Source organism: Bufo bufo, chromosome 11 (genome assembly GCF_905171765.1).
Source record: "Bufo bufo chromosome 11, aBufBuf1.1, whole genome shotgun sequence".
Taxonomy (NCBI): Eukaryota; Metazoa; Chordata; class Amphibia; order Anura; family Bufonidae; genus Bufo; species Bufo bufo.
Window position 1 is genome coordinate 34,197,814 of NC_053399.1, and position 24,872 is coordinate 34,222,685.

General features: G+C 47.1%; 1 protein-coding gene across 1 annotated transcript in view; it reads left to right on the forward strand.

Moving 5' to 3' along the window:
• The window catches only part of KIAA0586 (KIAA0586 ortholog), a 140,400-nt gene that overhangs the window by 51,292 nt on the left and 64,236 nt on the right, over positions 1 to 24,872 (forward strand). Inside the window, exons 14-19 of the mRNA XM_040411277.1 lie at positions 209 to 466; positions 7,444 to 7,621; positions 7,883 to 8,074; positions 12,084 to 12,268; positions 16,375 to 16,491; positions 24,241 to 24,318. Coding sequence (XP_040267211.1) covers positions 209 to 466; positions 7,444 to 7,621; positions 7,883 to 8,074; positions 12,084 to 12,268; positions 16,375 to 16,491; positions 24,241 to 24,318 — 1,008 coding nt within the window. The remainder of the gene's footprint in view (positions 1 to 208; positions 467 to 7,443; positions 7,622 to 7,882; positions 8,075 to 12,083; positions 12,269 to 16,374; positions 16,492 to 24,240; positions 24,319 to 24,872) is intronic.

A 24,872-nucleotide genomic window follows, 5' to 3' on the forward strand; every position in this document is an offset into this window, starting at 1 on the left:
TGGACTTGTGGATATCCGATGTCACTCCCATACAGATCAATGCCATGGGGCACCATACTAATGTGACACTGGCATGGAATATCATCCACGGTGCTTTCTTTTTCCACAGAGAACTGTTTTGATTGCCCTGTAATATGTAGAAGGACTATGTGATGGACTATTATTATTTTATTGTCAGCATTTTTAACATGGTTCCCCCCCCCCCCAGGATGAATTGGCAACAGATGATTTAAGAAAAAAGAAATCGGATGAGAGCTGTAAAGAGTCTGCAGTAAGGAGAAACACAGGAAGCACTAAAGACATAAAAGATAATAGATGGCGGGACATCAAAGCTCCAGCGAGCAGTGCGATGAGAAGTACAAAGCCTTCATCTGGGGTCTCGGCCAAACTTCAATGTAAGAAAAGTGGAGAGAAGATCGCAGGGCAGAGCAACCGAGACTTGCCAAAGAAAGATGGAGGTTCAAAGGTGAGATCCAGCGGGACTTGACTAGTGAGAGGCTTCTTCTTCTGCACACAGCTGTGTGCTCCTCACCTATATTCTCTGCTGGGTTTCCCAGCGGTTCTTAGTCAAGTATTTATCTTTTATTCATAAAGGAAATTAGAAAAGCATTTTCTGTACATTTATCCTAAAGTACAAAGAACGTGTAGAGTATAAGAAATGTCGTCTTGGAGGCCACCTTCAAAGGTAAAATCTAGACTTCAGTCACACTAAGGACTGCAAGAAAAAAAAAATGTGTCCATTGCAGTGACAGTCCTTTAAAGGGGTTGTCTGCTTTTGCTATATTGATGACCTATCCTCCTAGCTCATTAATATCAGTTCATCGCGGTCTGACTGGCTTTTTGAAGAGAATGCAGCGCTCGTACAACTCCCTCCAGTTTACGAGCACTGATCGGCTAGAGTACCGGCAGTTGGACCCCTGACGAACTACTAATGATGACCTGTCCTGTGGCGAGGTCATCAATATACCAAAGGCAGTCAACCCCTTTAATTATTACTTTTGGAATCTACAGTCTGCTCTAGTTGTGAGAGATTCCCTTAAAGAGGACCTTTCATTGGTTTGTAGTAAGTGAGAGAAATATCTGTACCTTCGGGGTACCCCCCGCTGTGCTGCCAAACTGCCTTTTTTTTTTTTTTTTTTAAATAGCGCTCCTGCGCACCGTTATGGCCCCCCACAAATTTCACGCTCAGTATACTAATACTGAGCATTGGAGCAATGGGGAGGAGATGCAGTCTTTCTCTGTGGGCGTCTTCTTCGCATGACGCTCTGCGCTGCGATTGGACAGCGCTGCAGCCAGGGGAGAAGGAGACGCCCACAGATAAAGACTGAGTCCCCTCATTGCACCGATGTTCATTATTAGCATACTGAGTGCGAAATTTGCTGGGGGCCATAACGGGGCGCAGGAGCGCTATTTAAAAAAACAGGCAGGGTGGCAGCACAGCGGGGGGTACCCTGAAGGTACAGATATTTATCTCACTTACTGCAAACCAATGAAAGGTCCTCTTTAACTTAATTATAATGGTGCCCCCTAGTGTTTAATCTGTATGGTAACGTGCATGCCCACCCACTGAGGTGGTTGCGCATACTCCATTCTGTCCTTTTAACTGTCACCAGCTGTATCTGCTGTTCAGAATCAGTGACTGTTACAGGGAGAGAGCTGCAGCAGAAAGGACACCCCCTGTGAAGGGATAAGAACACACTACTGAGCTGCCATCTTAAAAAATCTAGCAGAGCAATTGTAGCAATGACGGAGGTCAGCTCTGGACCCATGTGACCCATGGTAGGTAGTGGTACCCAGGAGGTGAAGCCTTCCATGTGATGTTCTCTCAGCATTGTGATGCATCACAGCCCGCCCCTCTTGCCTTGAGTGACAGCTATAGCATCCAATCAGGAGACCCCTACAGCCGTCACTCAGAGCAGAGGGCAGAAGCTGTGGACGAGCTTGGTGCAGAGAGCGCTTCACAATGAAGCCCAACCTCCCGGCCACCTGCAGGAGCACAACCCTGCAGAATAGAAGTTCATATTCACACTACTCCTGATGATAAAAGCTCCACAAAAGGTATGTTTATCCTGCTCTCCCTAGCCCCTACTCTGTGCTGTCAGCAATTTAGCATGGTCAAAACTGCTTCTGACAGATTCCCTTTAAGTAAATTTAGTTTGATTGGAGGACATCTTAGAAATCTTAGGATAAATGTACAGAGTCTTATTGCGGTCAAAATTGTATGCAAACGGATTATGGATGGCGGTGAGAAACTGATCTAGTTTCTATTACCGACATATACTGTCTGTCACTCTAACTGGATAGTTCTCTTTTATAGGGAAGGCCCTCAGTACCTAGATTTTTTTTAATATAATATTATGTTTTTGTCTGACTATGTCAGTGTTATGTTTCTGCTACTGAATATTTTTACAAAAAAATTATAAATTAAAAGACGTTGAAGCAGTGAGAGAGGCCGCCGGTTGGGGAACTCAGCAACTGTTTAAGCTTTCGATAGAAGTGTCTCCTCCACTTAAGGATCCTGCCCGACTGGAAAATACATTAGAGTCTGGTAAATGTTTCCCCGGTGGGACACAGAAGCCATCCATCTTCGCTAATCCATCCAACACTTCCATACAGACGCCCCCCTCCATGCTGAAGATGTTGACATAGTCTCAGCCTGTGGAGGACTACCGCAGGTAGCCACTAAATCAATGTCAGCTGTTTACACCGCCAGATAATCAGGGGACCAGCGTGTCATCAATGGAGGCTTTGCACAATTCACACTGCTAAGAACATGGCCACCTGGAAGGGAATAGGTAGCTTGTCCTGGAGATGACCACTGTGAATTGCATTTAATATGCCGACATGCACACCACCGTTCTGTTTTTTTTGCGGTCCGCAAACCGCGGATCCGCAAAAAACGGAAGCCGACCGCGTGCCTTCCGCAATTTGCAGAACGGAACGGGCGGCCGTCAATATAAATCCCTATTCTTGTCCGCAAAGCGGCGGCTTGGATGCGGACCCAAACAACGGCCGTGTGCATGAGGCCTTAAACGGGTTTTGCCACGAAACATATTCTACATTTTTCAAACTAGCACCTGGATCTGAATATTTTTGTAATTGCATGTAATTAACAATTTAGCATAGCCACTGAGTTATTTATTGATATCTATCTGTATAGCGCCACCTGCTGTTTGTTCCTTTCCCGATTTCTTGTCCACCTGACTGAGGTGGTTGCACATGCTCACTTTAAATTTTCAGCTGCCACCAGCCATATCTTATGTTAGAAGCCACAGCAGAGAGCATACCCCCCCCTGAGCTGTGATAGGTAAAGAGCTGCAGCGGAAAGGACATGCCTATGAGCTGTGATAGGGAGAGAACTGCAGCGGAAAGGACATGCCTATGAGCTGTGATAGGGAGAGAACTGCAGCGGAAAGGACATGCCTATGAGCTGTGATGGGGAGAGAGCTGCAGCGGAAAGGACGCGCCCTCTGAGCTGTGATGGGGAGAGAGCTGCAGCGGAAAGGACATGCCTATGAGCTGTGATGGGGAGAGAACTGCAGCAGAAACGACACGCCCTCTGAGCTGTGATGGGGAGAGAGCTGCAGCGGAAAGGACGCGCCCTCTGAGCTGTGATAGGGAGAGAGCTGCAGCGGAAAGGACGCGCCCTCTGAGCTGTCAGTCTGATGAGAATGTAGCAGTACAATTGGAGCAATGAATGGGGGAGATCTCTGGACCCATGTGAGGTACAGGTCTGGTTCTAGCTTTGTTAGAAAGAGACTGTCATGCACTGATAAATATATATCAATCATGGCACGGGACGACAGAACAGCAGATTGTCAGGAGGGAATCGTTCTTTCCCTACAATCGCCTGCTCGTCAGCGGAGGAGGCCGCTGCATTTGCATGCAGAGATCTTCTGCACAGTCTGAGGAGGAGCGATCGCTAATGCCATTGCCATACAGTTTAATGTCTGTATTAGCACCACAGAAGCATGGTCTGCGATTACGGATCCCTTGTGCACACTGTAGTCTGTGAAAATGGACACAACACAAATGCCATCCGTGTTCTGTCAGTGAATAGGAGGTGGGCTGGAAACTAATTATCAGCCTAGCAGTATCAGTGGAATGTAGATGACCCATGGAGGGCAAAAAACTGACATATGGACCAAACATGGATCTTTACCATCTGGTCACAGATATCATCACTCACACATACAGGCGAAAGAGGCCTAAGGGCTCCCTTGACCCAGCTGACCATCTAAGGCTACTTTCGCATTTGCGTTTTGGCTTTCCGTTTGTGAGATCCGTTCAGGGCTCTCAGAAGCGGTCCAAAACTGATCAGTTTTGCCCTAATACATTCTGAATGGAAAAGGATCCGCTCAGAACGCATCAGTTTGCCTCCGATCAGTCTCCATTCCACTCTGTGGGCGGACCGAAAACACTGCCTGCAGCGCTTTGCTGTCCGCTTGACGAAACTGAGCCAAACAGATCCGTCCTGGCACACAGTGTAAGTCAATGCAGACGGATCCGTTTTCTATGACACAATCTGCCACATTAGAAAATGGATCCGTCTCCCATTGACTTTGAATGGAGTTCATGACTGATCTGTCTTGGCGATGTTACAGATAATGCAAACGGATCAGTTCATGACGGATGCATGCGGTTCTATTATTGTAACGGATCAGTTTTTGCAGATCCATGACGGATCCGCCCAGGTAGCCTAATGTGTATTGGATCCTCAGCCTGTGTTAGCCTATATCAGGGGAAAAACCAGCATCGGGCATGTTGCATTTCAACCCAATCCTTTGTTCTTATGGAAGATAAGCCGTGTCTGAGGTGTCTAGCAGCGGCTTACTACTGCGTGTGTATTGGCGAGTCTGGAGAGAGAGCCACCATGACTGTTGTTAAAGGGGTGTTCCCATCATGGCCCTTCATGGCCAGCTCTGGCCGGGTGTTAATACCTGAGTGGCTGGCTCTCCACTTTTTCCGGACCTCCTATACGTTACGGAAGCGGTATAGCTTGCTGTGCTGTTTTGCTTAGCCGCCATTCGCTGCAATGAGAGTTACAGTAATGGAGGAGCTCCGGCCGCTTGGCCATTTCCGTAACTCCGCCTACACCTGGCCAGTGCTTACTCTGAGTATTCCCATGTCGGGCATGAAGGCAGAGATGGGAATAACCCTTTAACTACAGTCCCGCTCCCAAACTGCTATGGTTAATAACAGGGTACAATATACTGTACTATAGACCTTAGGGCCCTTTAATGGACTCTTGTCAGCAGGGTCGTTTATGGTCCAGTGTAGCTTTATATAAACCAATCCCAATATAATATAGGACCTGCTGATGGGTGGGCAGAGAAACGCCAGTCATTTCCTGAGATGGGTGATGGCTATTTCTTTCTTAAAGGGTTTCTACCACCAGATTTTGAGATTTTTTGCTGACTGACACTAGCGATCTGCTACTACCTAACAGTGCTCTTCTATCACCTTTGTCTGCTCCCGTTAAGCTTAAAAACATACTTTTATTGATATGCAAATGAGCCTCTAGGTGCTATGGGGGCGTCTTTTCAGCACCTAGAGGCTCCGTCTACTCACTATTTCTGCCGCCCACTGCGTCCCTCCAGCCCGCCCCGCTCCTCTTTATTGACAGCCAACCTCACTCCATCTCGAATTACAGCGCCGCGCGCTTCTATATTCGGCGCAGTCGCAGTGACTGTCGGACCGCTCCCTGCGCCAGCATCTTCACTGCGGTCCGACAGTCACTGCGCCTGCGCTGAATATAGAAGCGCAGGTGCTGGAATTCGAGATGGAGCGAGGTTGGCTGTCAATCAAGAGGAGCGGGGCGGGCTGGAGGGACGCGGTGGGCGGCAGAAATAGTGAGTATACGGAGCCTAGAAAAAGGCATACACTCTGCTGAAGACAAAACTGAAGGGAAAATGCCCCAAGAACCAGCAGGAACTGAAGAGAAGTAGAGGCCTGGCAGAGCATCACCAGGGATGAAACCCAGCGTCTGGTGATGTCTATGCTCTCCAGACTTCAGGCTGTAATTGACTGCAAAGGATTTGCAACCAAGTATTAAAAAGTGAAAGTTTGATTTATGATGATTATTCTGTCCCATTACTTTTGGTCCCTTAACAAGTGGGAGGCACATATGCAAACTGTTGTAATTCCTACACGGTTTACCTGATTTGGAGGTAAATACCCTCAAATTAAACCTGACAGTCTGCAGTTAAAGCACATCTTGTTCGTTTGATTTCAAATCCATTGTGGTGGTGTATAGAGCCAAAAATGTTAGAATTGTGTCGATGTCTCAATATTTATGGACCTGACTGTAGTTCTTCAGGTTTCTTCACGTCAACCACCAGACCAACCGAGATTCCCATCATCCTAGCATCCTCATTGGAAGTAACCCTTTAATTGCCCACCCCATGCCTACAATGTTGGTTGTAGGCCGTCTATAGACTTTGGGGGTCATTTATTATTAGATAAACCCCCAATTTTAGGCATTTATCAGTCAGATTCGGGTACAAAGGGGATTTGCGGCCGAATCAGCGACTTTTTTCCGCTTGCGCAATGCCTAAAAAAGGGGGCGGGCCGGCCAGCCCGTCTAGTTTATCATTTTCTATGCCTGTTTTAAGAGTAGAAAATTATCTAAATCTACACCAGCAAGGGAGTTGGATTTGGACAGGTGCATCCACCGTCCGCACAGGGGTTATTATGACGGGCGTCTAAAACGCTGGTCTTAATAAATAACCCCCTATGTTTCTAGTGCATAGTACATTGTGAACATGTCACATGTCATAGTGTCAGATACCGGTATAGCAGTGACTTGTAGATGTACTTCATGTGTCTCACGATTATATCGTTTTTCCGTAGGTTTTACCATATTGTACGTTCAGTAGGTAGGATATTTTAAAGAGGACCTTTCATGGGTCCAGACATTATAAACTAAGTAGCGCGTTATGTAGGGATCAGGGATCTAACTGCACTTACTATTTTTTCTGTGCGCCGCTCCATTCACCTGCTGCGTCCCCCATTGAATTCTACCGCCCTGTATGCTAATGTTAGCATCGGAACAAGGGGGAGGAGACTGCCCTGTTTCTCAGTGGGCGTCTCCTTCTCCCTGACTGTAGCGCTGTCCAATCGCAGCGGAGAAAGTGATTTTATATATTTTTTTTCTCCCTGGCTGTGACGCTCTCCGCTGCGATTGGACAGCGCTACATCCAGGGAGAAGGAGACGCCCATTGAGAAACAGGGCAGTCTCCTCCTCCTTGTTCTGATGCTAACATTAGCATACAGGGCGGGAGAATTCCACGGGGGCCACATCGGGCGAACGGAGCGGCGCCCAGAAAAAATAGTAAGTGCAGTTAGATACCTGGACTATGCCCTACATAACGTGCTACTTAGTTTATAATGTCTGGACCCAGGAAAGGCCCTCTTTAATATTGAGTCCATCCTCTTGCGCAGGTGCCTCAGAAGGTCAACGCATCCTCTGTGATGGATGAAGAAATGCTAAACCGTGTTTATGGGACACCCGTCTATCAAGGACACCGCGGGACTCTTAAAAAGGGTCCATATCTTCGGTTTAGCTCTCCCCCTCCCAAAACCAAACCGCAGAGGCCTAAAGTTGTGGAGACTGTGAGGGGTAAGTGACTTTAAATGGTCAATCAACTTTCAAAAAAAAACTTTTGATGTGTTTTTCAGGCATCAGCACTGCCGCAAATGAGATGACGGGATGCCAATGTCTTATATTATAGCCATGCCCCCTTCCTCCATGCCAACCTGGAGTGTATGCCTATCAGGCTGTGCCCTCCTTCCCAGATCTTTCTCTGGGGGTCTTTATTTTCATCATGTGATGTCTACTACTTTTGACAATGTGTGAAGTTCTCTGGTTTGCACTTTGCAGGTGTCAAGGTGAAGTCTGCTAAGATACAGACCAGCTCCTCTGAAATGGCGAGAGACGTCGTCAAATCCCGATCTCCGGACTTTTCTGTACCAAAGAATTGCGAGCCTCAGTATGTATTTATCCCGTCACGAGAGACCTATGCATTAGACGCTCCAGTTGAGGGACGCCTCTTCCCAATGGCGATACCACTAGGTAAGAGATTGTCAGGATCAGTGGACCAGAAGTCAGGCCACGGCTTTCATGTGGTTTGCAATAGCTGGAATCTATTAATGTTCATTTATAGATTTTATTTTTATTTTTTTCTTGCATTTCCACAAGTTTAATTTACCCAACGATAGTCATGCCTAATTGCATCTGCTGAATTTTTTAGAACAGTTTCTCTAAGGCCCCTGAGGGGAAGCGAGATGAAGAATGATTCTCTCTGGGATTAGAGAAACAATTGGCATTGAGAAGCCATATTGTACATGAGATCTATGGCTGCATTCATATATTTCTGAACTTGGGTAACACTAGTTGACCTGTCCCATCACCATATGGATTCTGACAGCACTTTCATCTTGGAAAGATCTTCAAAGAGCCGAATGCTCCCAGAATGGTTGCACCTTGGAGCGATCCCTCTGCATGAATCCTCAGCATGGACATCAGACGCAAGACACCCCAGCAGATCCCTCAGTGTTTATATAGCTGGACTCTTCCATCTTCTTTCATCGTTGGTTTTATTGTCTTTTTTTTTTTCCTTTTGAAATATCATTTCAATCTGTTGTGATTTTAAAGGGATTATCCGATATCACAAACAGCCCCCCCATGTGCCGGGCCCCTCAGAGGGAATATACTTACCCCGCTCCCTGCGGCATTTCTGGTCCCTGCACCGCCGCTGCTGCTTCTCCTGTACACAGATGAAAACATCCGGTGTAGGGGGGGAGCAGGCATTGGCAGGCGGGGACAAACCTTCCTAGCATCGCGGGTGACGCTGGGGAGGCTCCCCCCCCCTTGCCTGCCTGCCATTGGCTGCTCCCCCCCTACACCGGATGTTTTCATTCGTGTACAGGGAGAAGCAGCAGCGGCGGTGCAGGGAGCGGGGTAAGTATATTCCCTCTGAGGGGCCCGGGACACATGGGGGGGCTATTTGTGATATCGGATAACCTGTTTAAGAAGTGTTTTTAACAAATCTTAAAGTGGTTGTGCACCTTGAGGGTGGGGGGGAATTTTAGCAAACTCCCCTTCTTGGGTAGACCTGCAAAGAGAAGCCATACTTACCTGCTTCCTGACACTGGCTCCGCTGTCCTCTCCCCGACCTTAGCTGCTCCGCTACGCTCCCATGATGCAAACTTACATTTTGATGCCGCTGCAGCCAATCGCTGGCGGTAGCGGTGACTTGCTCCCCTTTCATCACGTGACCATTTGACATGACGCAAGGGAATGAGGTCACCGTATGCGGCCATCGATTGGCAGCAGCAACATCAAAAAGCAGCCAAGCCCGGGGAGAAAAGGAGCAGTTACCTAGCGCTGGGAAGCAGGTAAGTATGCTTTTCTTCAGGTCTGCCCAAGAAGGGAGGGTGGGGGGTTGCCACTCATGCCCTTGCCCCTTTTCTATCATATTTGGCGATGCTGCCACAGCTAAAGGAAGTGTTATTTCTATAATAACCTTATCAGGGATTTTGCTGCAGGCAGAGTTTTGCTTTAAAGGGGTTTTCCAGACTTTTTAAAAATCCTGAAGTTTTGAGACCCTGTGGAGGAAAGACCGTTTCCTCTCTGCTTCCCCATCCCGTCACCCCCGATGCTGCTGTCTCTGCTTCGCTCGGACTTGCTGCGGGGTCTTCTGCTCTGGTCCTACCTGGATCTGCCTGCGTTCTCAGTCCTCCTGTTTGGCTGCATTAACATTATGCAGTTGAAAGACTCGGGAACACAGCTCTTCGGGACCTGAGAGGATCAAACGCAGCGGGGATGGCGGCATCGGGACGCTTCACAGACTACCCCCCGAATAAAACGTAGCCTTTAATAAACCTGCATTAAAACGTAACCCCCCATCAACGTGAGGACAGTAATATACATATACCTAATAACAAAGGCGCAATAAATATTAGGGCTTTTTGTTTAGGTATAGCTTGAATCCCTAGATGGAAACTTTCCCTAATCCTACCCCTATGCCGACAGGGGCGATCCCGTATTCAGGAACCTCCTGAATGCCCCTGGAAGACGCTAAAAGGGAGGTGGCCCACCGTGGTGGTGTGACCTAGAGAAAGTTTATTTGATGGCCTAATCTAAATGACAAAAACAATAATTATGGATACAAACATTATATACTGATGAAAATGGCGGATGCTGTTTCCACTCACAATGATTAGCAACTCATTACAGATTAGTCTCATTCAATATCCCAATATTCTAGTCCAGTAGGTCCAACGCGTTTCGCCCTGTAGAGTTTAATGGCTCATCAGGGGACCATGAAAAAAATCACTGTCACTAGTGCTGCCCTCAAGCAGTGGTAACACAGACGCTACAGAGGGAACGATTTTACCTCCACAGGATCTGAAGACTCCTGGATTTTCACAAAAGCCAGAGGAACTCCTTTAAAAGGGGGGTTCCAGAACTTTATTGATGACCTATCCTTAGGATAGATCATCAATATCAGAGTCCAAAACAGGGACCAGAACTACACAACAACATACACTGTGTAGCAGCCGTTTCTGGTTACTGCAGCGCTGCTCCTATTTATGGCCAATCTGATACTGAAGAGGGTTCGTTAGTACTTAAGTTATGGAAAACCCCTTTAAATTGAATGTCCATCCTTTATTCTAAATATAAGTAAATTTAAGGAAATATAAGGAAATTTCTGAATATATCTTTCTGATACAAAGCTCTAAATCCTCTGTCTAGCAAGCTGTCCTATAAGCATCTTATAATTCTGCATGGTGACGTTCCTCTGTCATTCCTCCTGAAAATGTAGGCATAAATTGATAGCTGGCTCTGGAACAATTTATGCCTACAAGTGGCTGGAGCAGGAGCTTCCCTGCCATGTCCCATCTGCAGTATTACAGAAAGCTTGAAGGGGTTGTGTCACCTCAGCAAGTGGCATTTATCATGTAGAGAAAGTTAATACAAGGCACTTACTAATGTATTGTGATTGTCCATATTGCCTCCTTTGCTGGCTGGATTCATTTTTCCATTACGTTATACATTGCTCATTTCCATGGTTACGATCACCCTGCCATCCACCACATCAGTGGTGGTCATGCTTGCACACTGTAGGGAAAAAGTGCCGGCTTCTCTGGTGGCGGGACCGTGGGAGGAGCGCACATAGGCTAGGGCTTTTTTCTATAGTGCGCAAGCACGACCACCACTGATGGATTGCAGGGTGGTCTGTAACCATGGAAACGAGCAGTGTATAATGTGAAGGAAAAATGAATCCAGCCAGCAAAGGAGACAATATGGAGAATCACAATACATTAGTAAGTGCCTTGTATTAACTTTCTCCACATGATAAATGCTGTTTGCTGAAGTGAGACAACCCCTTTAAGCCCCGCCCCCTGGGTCAGTCTCCAGCCGGAGATTAACCTCTTTGTTCCCTGTAGGATTTCTACAACACTTTATCAGTCTGCATGTTCATGAGACAACCAAGTTTATTTCATGTTTGCATTTAGCATTCTTTTCTAGGTTTAGTGCTCCTTAAAATGTATTGGTTTGGCAGCTGTGTGACTTGATAAACTATTATTATATAGCTTTTTTTATGCATTTGCATCACTGTAAGGTCTATAGATTGCAATATCCTTCCTGTCACTTTTACATGAATTTGTATTCTCATACATGTAACTGCAGACGATTCTATATGTCTTCCTCCATATTCTTGTCATATTTCTCTAATCAAATGATTTCAGTGGGATGTTCTGCTTACGGCTTATTTTGATATTGACCCATCAGTGTCCCCTAGTAGCACCGCTGCAATGAAAACAGTTTAAAGGGGTATTCCCATCTCAGACATTGATGGCATATGGTCAGATAAGTGTTGGTCCCACCTGTGGAACTCCCATAGCGGTGAGTGGTGGGTGACCCCTTCAATTTGGGAGGCCCCGTTATGGAGATAGGTGTGGGTCCCACCTCTGGGACCAACTCCTATCTGACATTGGTGGCATATCCTACCAATATGAGATGGAAATACCCCTGCTGTACGGTCTGTGTCTCACATGCTGTATCTTGGTTTCAGGGAGACCACGATTTGGTAGGACTTCTCCTCTTCCATCTTCTGTAATTCTTGCTCCTCATCAGCCTGTGGTGAATGTTTCTATTCCACCAATGCCACCAAAGCCTAAGGCAGACGTTGTGAAACCCAACATCGCTGTGGTGGAGATGAGGTCCGAGAGAAAGGATCCCCCACAGCTTAGTGTGCAGGTACTTGTTAGGTTCCCCTTCTTTTCCTTTTTGTCTTTCTCATTTGCAGGTTTTTGTAGCAGACGCCTCGTATCTAATTAGATAGCATTATTGTGAGCTGCAGGCCACTGAATATGTTAAAGGGGTTGTCCCGTGATTATTGTAAAAAGTGAAAATCAGACATTTATATAGTACACGGCAATACCTTTCTAACACAGCTAGAACCAGCCCTGTACCTCACATGGGTCCAGAGATCTCCACATTCATTGCTCTGCTAGATTTATATTAAGCTGACAGCTCAAGGGGGGTGTCCTTTCTGCTGCAGCTCAGGAGACATGTTTTTCTCATCCATATCATTGGGGGACACAGGTTTGACCATGGGTATAGCTGCTGCCACTAGGAGGCGACACTAAGCACAAAAGTGTGAGCTCCTCCCTTCAGCTATACCCTTCCTACAGGGACTAAGCTAAAACCGTTTTTTTCTTGCCCCCGGAGAAGCTATCCACTCTCCGGCTTCAGATTCTTCCCTTGTTGTGCCCTGTCCTCTCCCCATTCGGCTCTGCATCAGGGTTCTGGGTCACATGGTCTCTGCCTTCGAGGCAGTGCCCTATGCTCAGTTCCACACCAGGACTCTTGAGCAAGACATCCTAACTCTTCGGGACCGATCCCCAGCCTCCCTGGATCGGCCTGTATGCCTACCTGCTCCGACCCGCCGGGCCCTCAGGTGGTTGTTGGTTTCCCCGGGCCACTCTTTCCTTCCTTCCCACTGTGTTGACAACCGAGGCTGGGGGAGAGTACTGGAAAATCTCTCCATTCAGGGCACATGGACGCGTGAGAAACGCTCTCTTCCCATCAACATTCTGGAATTGAGGGCGGTTAGTCTCTCTTTCTCTGCTTCATTGGACCAAACACCTCTGGGGATGGCCCAGTTCAGGTTCAGTCCGACAATTCCACGGCTGTTGCCTACCTCAACCACCAGGCCGGCACCCGTAGCCAGGCAGCCATGGCAGAAACAGCACCGATTCTCAGCTGGGCAGAGAACCATGTCCCAGCTCTGTCGGCAGTTCACATTCCTGGTGTCGACAACTGGATTGCGGAGTTTCTCAGCCGGGAGCGTCTCGATCCCGGCGAATGGGCTCTTCACCCGCAGTTTTTCTAGCGATTTGCGAGCCGTGGGGTCAGCTTTTCGCTTCAACCACAAGGTCGAGAACTTTGTAGCGCGGTCCAAGGATCCCCTGGATCTGGCGTACAACGCTCTTGTGATTCTGTGGAGTCAGTTCACGTTTGCCTACGTGTTCCCTCCTCTTCCCCTCATTTCGCTTCTCCTCCGGAAAATCAGATCCGAAGGTTTGTCCATCATTCTTGTGGCCCCTGATTGGCCACACCGAATGTGGCATGCATCCATAGTCTCCCTTCTCGCCAACGAACCCTGGCGTCTTCCCCTTCAGAAGGACCTCTTGTCGCAGGGACTGATCTTCCACCCGAATTTAAGGTCTCTACATTTAACTGCACTGCTGTTGAAGCCGCCGTACTAAAGGCTCGGGGCTTCTTGGATGCGGTGATTCGTGCCAGAAAGCCGTCGTCCTGGATCTATCACCGGATTTGGAAGTCCTACTTTAGTTGGTGTGAACGCCACCACCTGTCTCCCATTCATTTCTCGTTGCCGCGACTCTTGTCCTTTCTACAGTCGGGCATGGACTTGGGGCTGGCTCTCAGTTCTCTCAAAGGGCAAGTCTCGGCTCTTTCCATTCTATTTCAGAGGAACTTGGCTTTACTTTCTGCAGTTAGGACCTTTCTGCAAGGGGTTGCTCATGCTGCGCCCCTTTACAGTCCTCCATTTAATCCTTAGGACCTTAATCTGGTGCTTAGCGCTCTCCAGTCCTCACCATTTGAGCCTTTACAACAGGAGTCCCTTTGCTTCCTGTCCTACAAGGTGGCTTTTTTGGTGGCAATCACTTCCATCCGTAGGGTGTCGAACTCGCGGCTCTTTCCTGTCGGTCGCCTTTCCTGATCATCCATCAGGACAAAGTGGTCCTTTGCCCTGTTAAATCCTTTCTTCCTAAGGTTGTGTCGGCATTCTATCTCAATGAAGAGATCATTCTCCCTTCCTTTTGTCCTGACCCGTCTCATCCTCGTGAGCAGTCGCTCCACACTCTGGATTTGGTACGAGCCTTTCGCATCTATCTGTCCCAGACGTCATCTTTCCGACGGACGGATTCCCTGTTCGTCATTCCAGAGGGGCCGAGACGAGGGCTGGCTGCGTCCAAAACTTCCATTTACAGATGGATTCGCTTGGCCATTGTGGAAGCGTACCGCGTCAGTTACCGGGCCCCACCCTTCCGGGTTACTGCTCATTCTGCTCGGGCAGTGGGGGCCTCTTGGGCAGTACATCATGGGGCTTCGGCCCTTCAGGTATGCAGGGCGGCCACCTGGTCGTCTTTACACACTTTTTCCAAATTGTACAGAGTACACACGTCTCCTGACGCTTCTCTGGGGCATAGAGTTTTGCAGACGGCAGTTCTCTGATTGGCTGGAGAGTTTCTTTGTTTATGGCCCACCCTTGGGACTGCTCTGTAACGTCCTATGGTCAAGCCTGTGTCCCCCAATGATAAGGATGAGAAAACTAGGTTTTTGTACTTATGGCAAATTCTGTTTCTCTCCTGTTCATTGGGCGACACAGCTCCCACCCATTCTCTCTTGCTGCGGGCCTCGTCATAGCCTGTGTGATTCTGGGTTTGTACATCGTTCAGTTTCCGTTTTTCCTTTTGCTTCTCCTACTGCTTTTGCACAAACTGATTTAGCTTAGTCCCTGTAGGAAGGGTATAGCTGGAGGGAGGCGCTCACACTTTTGTGCTTAGTGTCGCCTCCTAGTGGCAGCAGCTACACCCATGGTCAAGCCTGTGTCCCCCAATGAACGGAAGATAAAACAGATTTTATGGTAAGTACAAAAATCTAGTTTTTTCTGCGGGAGCTTAGGAGGCATGTCTTTTCTGCGGGAGCTCTCAAGAAGCAGTTGAAGGATGAAACTGAGCATGTGCGGCCATCTCAATGAGCAGGACAAAGAAATAAGAACAAACAGCAGGTGGCGCTATACAGATACATTTTATTGAATAGCCCATTGGCTATACAATTTTTTTTTATTACATGCAATTAGAAAAATATTCAGATCCAGTTTCATCTGTAGAATATTTTTCGTGGGACAACCCCTGTAACCACATGTGGCTGATGTGCTGCTGATTTTCCTGAGTAAAATCTGCAGTGTATTACGGCAGCAGTAAAGAATGAGGTTTTAAAGATCTCTTCCACATGTTACAATAAAGGAAATCTACGTGGAAATAGTTTGGATTGTAAATCTGCAGCCTGCCAGTTCTTTCTTTTGATGGTCACTGGATTTTATGCTTTGCAATGCACAGGGGCAAATTGCAGCAGAATCTGCAGCAAAACGTAGTTGCAGATTTTACAGCAGATTCATAGTGGATTTTGCTGTGATTTTGCAACCGCAAAGAATGAAAGGTGCCCATAAATAGCTGGGCATTCCTTCATCCGACAGTTATTGCTCCCAGCTCCCCCATACACATGCACACTTGAGGAGAGATTGGGAAGCCGCTGCCATTGATTTCTGGTGTGGCTCATCTCTCCTGAAAAAGGGGGGGGGGGGGGGGGGGGGGGGGGGAATTGCCAAAAAAAAAACTCATTGTTGCAGCACAAGTCCTTTAACCTGACATAATCTGTCCTGGCATGATTTCCGTCTTTTTAACAACATTATGCTATTTTGTATTAATCTTAAACCTAGTATACACTTTGTTATGTAATAGTTTCGAGGGGTTTCTCCAGATAATCAAAAATGGGAAGGGTGGGGTGGATGGCCTCTAAATAACACAAGACCCATCGGTCACCTGATACATCTGCTGTACACCGCTGTTGTTGGCAGTTGACCTCAGAGGTCACGTGGGTAGTTGGAGACGTGACTATTGCAGCATAGACCAGCGGGAGCTGCAGTGTTGAAACAACCTGGGATTTACAACCCCCATGACATCTTTTTTGATTATCTCTGAAAACCGCTCCATCCACCCCGGACTAATGATCCATGTGACACAGTTGACGCCTCTAATACCCTTATGTTCCAGGTTCTACCTTGTGTTGATATAGACAGCATTGCCAGTGACAGCCCATCAACGAGCCGTAGGACCCCAAGCCCAGATCCACCACCTCGTACACCCAGCCCTGTGAAAACTGAGATTCAGGTAGGAAGTGCTAAAAATATTCACTGGCTTCTCCTAACCAGTACTTATTCTGTAAGGTGGATTCATGCATCCATGTGTCAGCTGTGTTATCCGTCTGTATTAGGGTCCATTCACGTGCCCGTATTGCGGCCTGCAAACAATGCTGTTGCGGAACCATTGACTTGAATGGGTCTGCGATCCGCAAGATACTGAAACAGATAGGACATGTGCTGTCTTTTCCGGAATGGAGGCACAGATCGGAAGTGCTCTGAAGCACTTCCGTGGGCTTTCGGGTCCAAGCCTCCGCACCGCAAAAGATAGGACGTCCTATTTTTGCCGTATCTCTCGGCTCACGGACCCATTCAAGTCAATGGGTCTGCCCACGGCTGGGCACGGAGCACTTACATTTGTGTGAATGTATCCTTACTTAGATATTTAATGGCCCAACCACAGGTTTAACCGACTGATCTATGATGCTTTGAGTTGGGGGCCATTAACCCACAGTCGGGCCATATCACATCCGAGTATTATGGACAGATGACACTGCTGGTACGTGGACTTGTGAATCCAGCGTTATAGGGATAGTCCAGGATCTTTGTTAATGATCGTCTATCCTTGGGATAGGCCATCAATATCTGATCGTCAGGGGTACAACCTTCTTTCTGATTGATTAGCTGTCCTGCAGTAGCTCCGGTGCCAGGGCTACACAGCTATGTCCATTGTGTAGTGAAAGACGATCCGATATTGATTGAGTATTCCCGCAGTTTAGGCCATCAATATCAAAATCCTGGAATACCCCTTTAATGTCTCTTTATAACTAAGGAAACAATGCAGATGCCAGGATTCCACGTACAGATATCGGTTCTGATCTGGGGTGGTGTTTGGGAAGTCTTGTGATGTCTGTGTCATGGTAAAATTTGCCTTTGAAAAATATATGGCAGATTGGTCTAAGAATTTGCAACAGAAGTCTGAGTCTGAAACTGATATAACTGCAGCGCTTGTACATTGTAAAGCAGCTGTGCTTGGTATTGTACCTCTGTTCCATTCACTTGATTGGGACTGAGCGGCACAGAGGCGACCGATGGACATGAGATCACATGCTGAGGAAGAGGCTGCAGGGCTTACCCGAGCGCCGTGGCCCCTTCCATAGCTGATTAGTAGGGGTACCAGAAGTTGAACCCCCACTAATCAGATATATTGATGACTTTTCCCAAGGACAGGAATACAATATTTAATTCACAGAAAACCCTTTTTAAAGGGGTTGTCTCACCTCAGTCATTTGGGGCATATCGCTAGGACTGTGCATGCGCGGCCGCTGTCCATTCATTCCTGTGGGAGCGCCAAAAACAGTCGGCTATTTTCAGGAAGTCCCATTGAAATGAATGGGAAGCGCACTGCACAAACGCAGCCACGGCTCCATTCACTTCTACGGGGCTGATGGAAATAGCCGAGACAATGGTCAACTATTTTCGGCGCTCCCATATGAATGAATGGAGGGGTCCGTGCATGCGCGATGCACCCTCCTTCTACTTTGACAGGTGTAGTTCTTAGGTGAGACAACCCCTTTAATGTTTATTACATAAACATGGATTCTTATTGCAAGTGTGTGAATATCATGTCATAGGTAACACAGGGCATCTCACACATCATGGTTACAAGGATATTTCCACCTCGAAACTGATGACTTATGGCTAGGATACAGCACCACTTGAGATGCCCCTTTAATAGGTGAACAGCACAAAAGGGTGACTAGCTTTTCAAAGTGTGAAACCAGTTTAGCATATGAAGGAAGAGCCTTAAATGTACAGTGCATTCGGGAAGTCTTCAGACTCTTTCACTTCTTTCAAATTTTTCTATGTTGCGGCCAAGTTTCCCCCCATTAGTCTGCACCCAATACCCCATAATAGAGATAGTGGAGACACTTTTTAGAAATCTTTGGCAAATTTATTAAACGGGAAAAACAAAAAATGTGCATTATCATAAGTATCAGACACTTTACTATAATGCTTGCAATTTATTTCCGGGTCCTTGTATTTCTCTTCATCATCATCTTTGATTGGAGTCACCTGTGGTAAATGCAGTTGATTGGTCATGACTTGGAAAGAGACAGCCCTGTCTATATAAGGTCTCACAGCTGACTGTAGAGCTCAGAGGCAGGAGGCACAGATCTGGAGAAGGATGTAACAAATATCTACTGCACTGAAAGTTCCCAAGAGCATTGTGGCCTCCATAATACTTAAATGGAAGAAGTTTGGAACAGCCAGGACTCTTCCTGGCCTCCCCTCCCAAGAACCCAATGGTCACTATGGCTCCAAAGATCCTGTGTGCAGATGGGAGAAACTTCCAGATGGTCAACCATCACTGTAGCACCCAGTCAGTCTGGGCTTTATGGCAGAGTGGCCAGAATGAAGTCTCTCCTCAGTAAAAGACACGTAAAAGCACCTAAAGGACTCTCAGACTGTGAGGAACAAGATCCTATGATCTGAAACCAAGATTGAACTTTTTGGCCTCAATTCTAAGCGTCATGTCTGGAGGAAACTAGGGCCTGCTCATTAGCTGCCCAATACCATCCCTACAGTGAAGCATGGTGGCGGCAGCATCATGCTGTGGGGGTGTTTTTCAGTGGCTGGGACAGGGAGACTAGTCAGGTCTGAGGGAAAACTGGCTGGACCCAAGTAAAGAGATATTCTTAATGAAAACCTGATGCAGAGTGCTCTGAACCTCGGACTGGGCCGAATGTTCTCCATCTGACAAGACAATGACTCTAAGCACACAACCACGACAACACAGGAGCGACTTAGGGACAACTCTGTGAATGTCCTTGAGTGGCCCAGCCAGAGCCCTGACCTGAACCCAATCGAACATCTCTAGAGAGACCTGAAAATGGCCGTCCACCAACGGTCCCCATCCAACCTTACAGAGCTTGAGAGGATCTGCAGAGAAGAATGGCAGACAATTCCCAAATCCTGATGTGCAAAACTTGTGGTTTACAGCCCAAGAAGACCGGTGGCTGTAATCACTGCCAAACTACTAAGCCCTGAGTAAAGCGCCTGAATACTTAGGTCCGTGCAAGATTTTAGTTTTTCCTTTTTTTAATAAATTAGCAAAGATTTAGAACATTCTTTTTTTACTTTCTCATTATGGGGCATTGAGTGATGAGGAAAAACTTGAATTTTGTATTTATTTTAGCACAAGGCCGCAACATAACAAAATGTAAAAAAAAATTCAAAAGTGAACGGGTCTGAAGACTTTCTGAATGTATTTTATTTCCAGCGACATATAGTACGTCTTCTGTACTGTGTGCGCGCTGCTGGTGTATACTGTGAAAACTGAGGGGTTAATACCTATGGGCTCCCATTACAAGCAGCAGAGATAAATAATTTATAATTTAATTACTCCTCAAACACAACAAACGCCCCGTCTGCGAGCACTCCCTGCTTTTAAAGGTAATTTATTCGTTCTTCATTTGGCTTTGGCAACTTTTCAGTAATGTCACCAAACCTTCCATGCGTCTGAGTAATGGAAAACATCTGTGCGAATTGTGATAAAAACGCGCCGTTTCCATAACATTAGACAACAGATTAAATTACCGAGCGAGCGTGCAGTTGATTAAAACTCGGGCGGGCGGGAGGCAGAGCGGCAGTTCCTTGCTTGGATAAATAAAGCAGGGCTTGCCGCACCTTTGACACGTTTCCTTTAAGTATCGGCTGTACGAAGATGGCTTTATTTTGTGTCCTCGCTAAATAATTTTGACCGTTTGCGACAGAATTGCACGTTTTATGCGGCTGAGCCATCGCGCCCAGTTCTCGGGGTTAATACATGTACTATGGGTCTACTCTGTAGCATTCTCTACAAAAGCAGTAGCTGACTTTTTTTTTTTTTTACAGATGTTTTTGTCTTCAGTTTCATGTTACTTCCTTTGTCTTAAGCTGGCCGGCAGCTATCGGCCCCGGCTTATTAACATGCATGTCTTGCTCAGCCAAATGTGCACATGATTTTAGTAGAGGGGGATAAGCAGCTGCCAGACACTTCGAACTCCACTGATCTCCGGGGAAAACAAAGAATCGTACAAGAAAAAAAAAAAGAGACAAATGTCTGATATTGTCGAGCAGTCCCCATAAACCTTAAAGGGGTTGTCCAGTTTCATAAAAATGACGGACGTCCTGGCAGATCTTGCGCTGCTGCTCATGGCCGGGCTCTAGTTACCTGGCTTCAGCGTTGATGTAACGTAAGCAAAATGTGACCACTGCAGCCAATCACTGACCTCATTGGTGCGTTAAAAAGTCCAGTGATTGGCTGCAGCGGTCACTTGTAGATGCAACATCACCACTGCAGCCAGGTAAATAAATAGAGTTCGTCTGGTAAAAATGGAGTTGAAACACAGAGCCTGTCATTATTGCAGGCTGACTCTGAGGGTTGTCCAGTTTTCTCCTGAAACTAGACAACCCCTTCAAAGAGGGAGGCCGTTCACCCCTGGCAACCTTTTCTGCAGGCGCCCTAGCATGGCTGAATATACACTGGGAATCATACTTGATCGCCACCGCTGGGTTCCGTCTCCATCGCTACCCTGCCGCTCTACGCGTTTCCTCACATCAACATTCGCTTTAATGTTTGCAGCTAGTCACTGGCCGCAACTGTGATGTGCCACCCATGCGTTAGGTCACTGCTTATGTGGCACATGTCAGCGTTTGACCCTTGTCAAAGTGGATGTTGATATGGGGAGACTCGGGACCTGACAAGCCGGCAGTGGAGCCATGGGGCTGGAACGTAGTGGTGGGGATCAGATAAATATGATTACCCTTACCCCCTTAATAGTGACCTCCACAGCGCCCTAACCTTTAACAGTGACCATCACAGTGGCCCGACCCTTTAACAGTGACCTCCACAGTGCCCTGCCCCCTTAACAGTGACTTCCACAGCACCCCGCCCCCTTAACAGTGACCTTCACAGCGCCCCACCCCCTTAACAGTGACCTCCAGAGCGCCCTAACCTTTAACAGTGACCATCACAGTGGCCCGACCCTTTAACAGTGACCTCCACAGTGCCCTGCCCCCTTAACAGTGACTTCCACAGCACCCCGCCCCCTTAACAGTGACCTTCACAGCGCCCCACCCCCTTAACAGTGACCTCCAGAGCGCCCTAACCTTTAACAGTGACCATCACAGTGGCCCGACCCTTTAACAGTGACCTCCACAGTGCCCTGCCCCCTTAACAGTGACTTCCACAGCACCCCGCCCCCTTAACAGTGACCTTCACAGCGCCCCACCCCCTTAACAGTGACCTCCAGAGCGCCCTAACCTTTAACAGTGACCATCACAGTGGCCCGACCCTTTAACGGTGACCTCCACAGTGCCCCGCCCCCTTAACAGTGACTTCCACAGCACCCCGCCCCCTTAACAGTGACTTCTACTGCTGCTCGTCCCCTTAAAGGGTTTCTGTCACCCCGCAAAACTTTTTTTTTTTTTTGGATAGTTATATTCCTCATAGGGCGATATAGGAGAATATAATAGTCTTACTTACTTTCATGCGGCCGATTCTTTATAAAACAAAGTTTTATAATATGTAAATGAGGGCTCTACCAGCAAGTAGGGCGTCTACTTGCTATTAGCCGCAGCAGAAATCCGCCCCCTCGCCGTGTTGATTGACAGGGCCAGCGGTGATCTCCTCCTCCGGCCGGCCCTGTCAGTAATTCAAAAATCGCGCGCCTCGCGTCATTCGGCGCAGGCGCTCTGAGATGAGGAGGCTCGTATCCTCAGCACTCCCTCAGTGCGCCTGCGCCGATGACGTCTTCTCTTTCGGTGATGTCATCGGCGCAGGCGCACTGAGGGAGTGCTGAGGATACGAGCCTCCTCATCTCAGAGCGCCTGCGCCGAATGACCAGAGGCGCGCGATTTTTGAATTACTGACAGGGCCAGCCGGAGGAGGAGATCACGGCTGGCCCTGTCAATCAACACGGCGAGGGGGCGGATTTCTGCAGCAGCTACCAGCAAGTAGACGCCCTACTTGCTGGTAGAGCCCTCATTTACATATTATAAAAGTTCGTTTTATAAAGAATCGGCCGCATGAAAGTAAGTAAGACTATTATATTCTCCTATATCGCACTATGAGGAATCTAACTATCCAAAAAAAAAAAAAAATGAGTTTTGCAGGGTGACAGAAACCCTTTAAGGGCTCATGCACACAATTGTATTTTCTTTCCGTGTCCGTTCCGTTTTTTTGTTTTTTTTTGCGGACCATATACGGAACCATTCATTTAAATGGTTCCGCCCAAAAAAATGTAAGGTACTCCGTGTGCATTCCGTTTTATGTATGTCCGTATTTCCGTTCCGCCAAAAAATTGAACATGTCCTATTATTGTCCGCATTACAGACAAGGATAGGACTGTTCTATTAGGGGCCGGCTGTTCCGTTCCGCAAAATACGGAATGCACACGGATGTCATCCATATTTTTTGCAGATCCGTTTTTTTGTGGACCGCAAAATACATACGGTTGTGTACATGAGGCCTCCACAGCGCCCTGCTCCTTAACAGTGAAGAAAAATAGTTTCATGGTTATGGAAACCTGGTGTAACTGTGTGTATGTTAGTGAGGCGAAGCCTGAAGGACCTTCCAGACTCTATTGGCTATTAAAGGTCATGTGCCCGTGTGTGTGTCAGAATATGAGAGAAGGAGCTGTGAGCTTCTATTGGTTGTCGTGTGATGTCATATTCGCCTTTTTAAAAAAAAAAAAATTGAGAATATCTCAAGAACACTACGTCCTAGAGAGCTGAGACCTTTATGAAAAGCTCCCCCGACACCCCATGTACCTATACACCAGATTTGGTGTCCAACGGTTCAGGTGTTTGGATGTCTATAGAGGACGGACATTGTTAGAATAGAGATGCTCACAGAGGTTGGTGACATGTTTGTCCCATTTGCCTTTTTTACACAAGCTATTAATCCATGATCCTCCAGCTTAGTCTGCAGGTCGATGGTTGGCTTATTCACATCGGCCGGATCAATAACCAATGTGTATGGCCGACTTTAAAGTGGACTTGTCACCACTCCAGTTCTTTTTGATGCAACAATTCTGGAGCATCTTTTCTTATAATTTGCGCTGTTCCTCTGTTATTCCTTCTAGAAATTTGAGAACAAATCAATACTTGGGTGTTCCAGTGCCTTTGCCAAAGGGGTGTGTCTACCCATGGCTGCACTGATTGGAAGGTGTCAGACCGTGCAGAGATACGCCCCCAGCTGGTAACACCCAGTTTGTTTATACATTTCTAGGAGCAATAGCTGAGGAACAGCACATTACAGTTATAAAAAAGGATGTCCCAGAGCTGAGACTTCATGAGGAATACAAGTATTTTCTAAAGCAGACAGGAATGTCGGGGGCAAGGTATGTTGTTTCAGAGGAGCACGTGTGCTGAGTGTCTGGCACTACTTACCTCCCAGGGAAATAAAAGGATTGGATGGAAAAAGAGTAAAGAAACCTGTTATTACCATTACTTAATCTGTCATCTGTATTAGGGCGCTATTACACGTGCCTCTCAGCCATGGTAAGCGCTCCGCAGTTATAGCCATTGGCCGGGCCGCACCCATACTCTGCAGAGACGGGCGAGGCCCAGCCGGTACTGCTGCCCGTGTAATAGCGCCTTTAATATTATTTCCTTACTTTTTAATGAGTGGAAAATTATGGCTTTCCATACAGTTAACACTTATAATCATGGTTTGCTTTTCGTTTTTTTTCCCCTTTTTTTTTATTATTTTTTTTATTTATTTTATTTTAAGATGCCAGAAAACATTGAAACTGAAGAAGAAATCCTAGCAATTCCTGGCAACTCCTTGCAAGAAACAGACATCACTCCGGTAAATGTTCGCCTGTAGCGATCTGTTATGGTGTAATGATAACACTCTGAATAATTAATACGCCCCACCGTGATCCGTGTCGTTGATATGGATTTTGGGGTGTAACACTAATTAAAACTCACGGTCAGTCCCTGTCCCCAGTTTTACAATATCCAGTGTTGAAACTCCTTTACTTATTAGTGTGAACTGCACCAAAGGATTGGCGTTACACTACTGAAGGAAATGGCGGTCACTGTCACTTTAGCGTCGGCTACGTGGCGATCTTGGTTGCACAACAGGTGTCGCGCCCAAGTATTGCAGTGTAGCAGGGCAGCCATAGAAATGGCGTGTTTCCAAGAATCTAAAGAAATCCAGCACGGTTGGATTTTGTGGTCACTGCAAACGTGCAAGTCACACTGAACCCATCCTTTTTTATGGCAGCCCTGATACACTTCAGTACTTGGGCGTGACACTTGTCGCACGACCAAGATCGGCGTTTAGCCGAACCCTGAAGGGGAATCTGTCACCCCGATTTTGGACTATTATCTACTGTAATACTTGGGTAGTCCTACAGA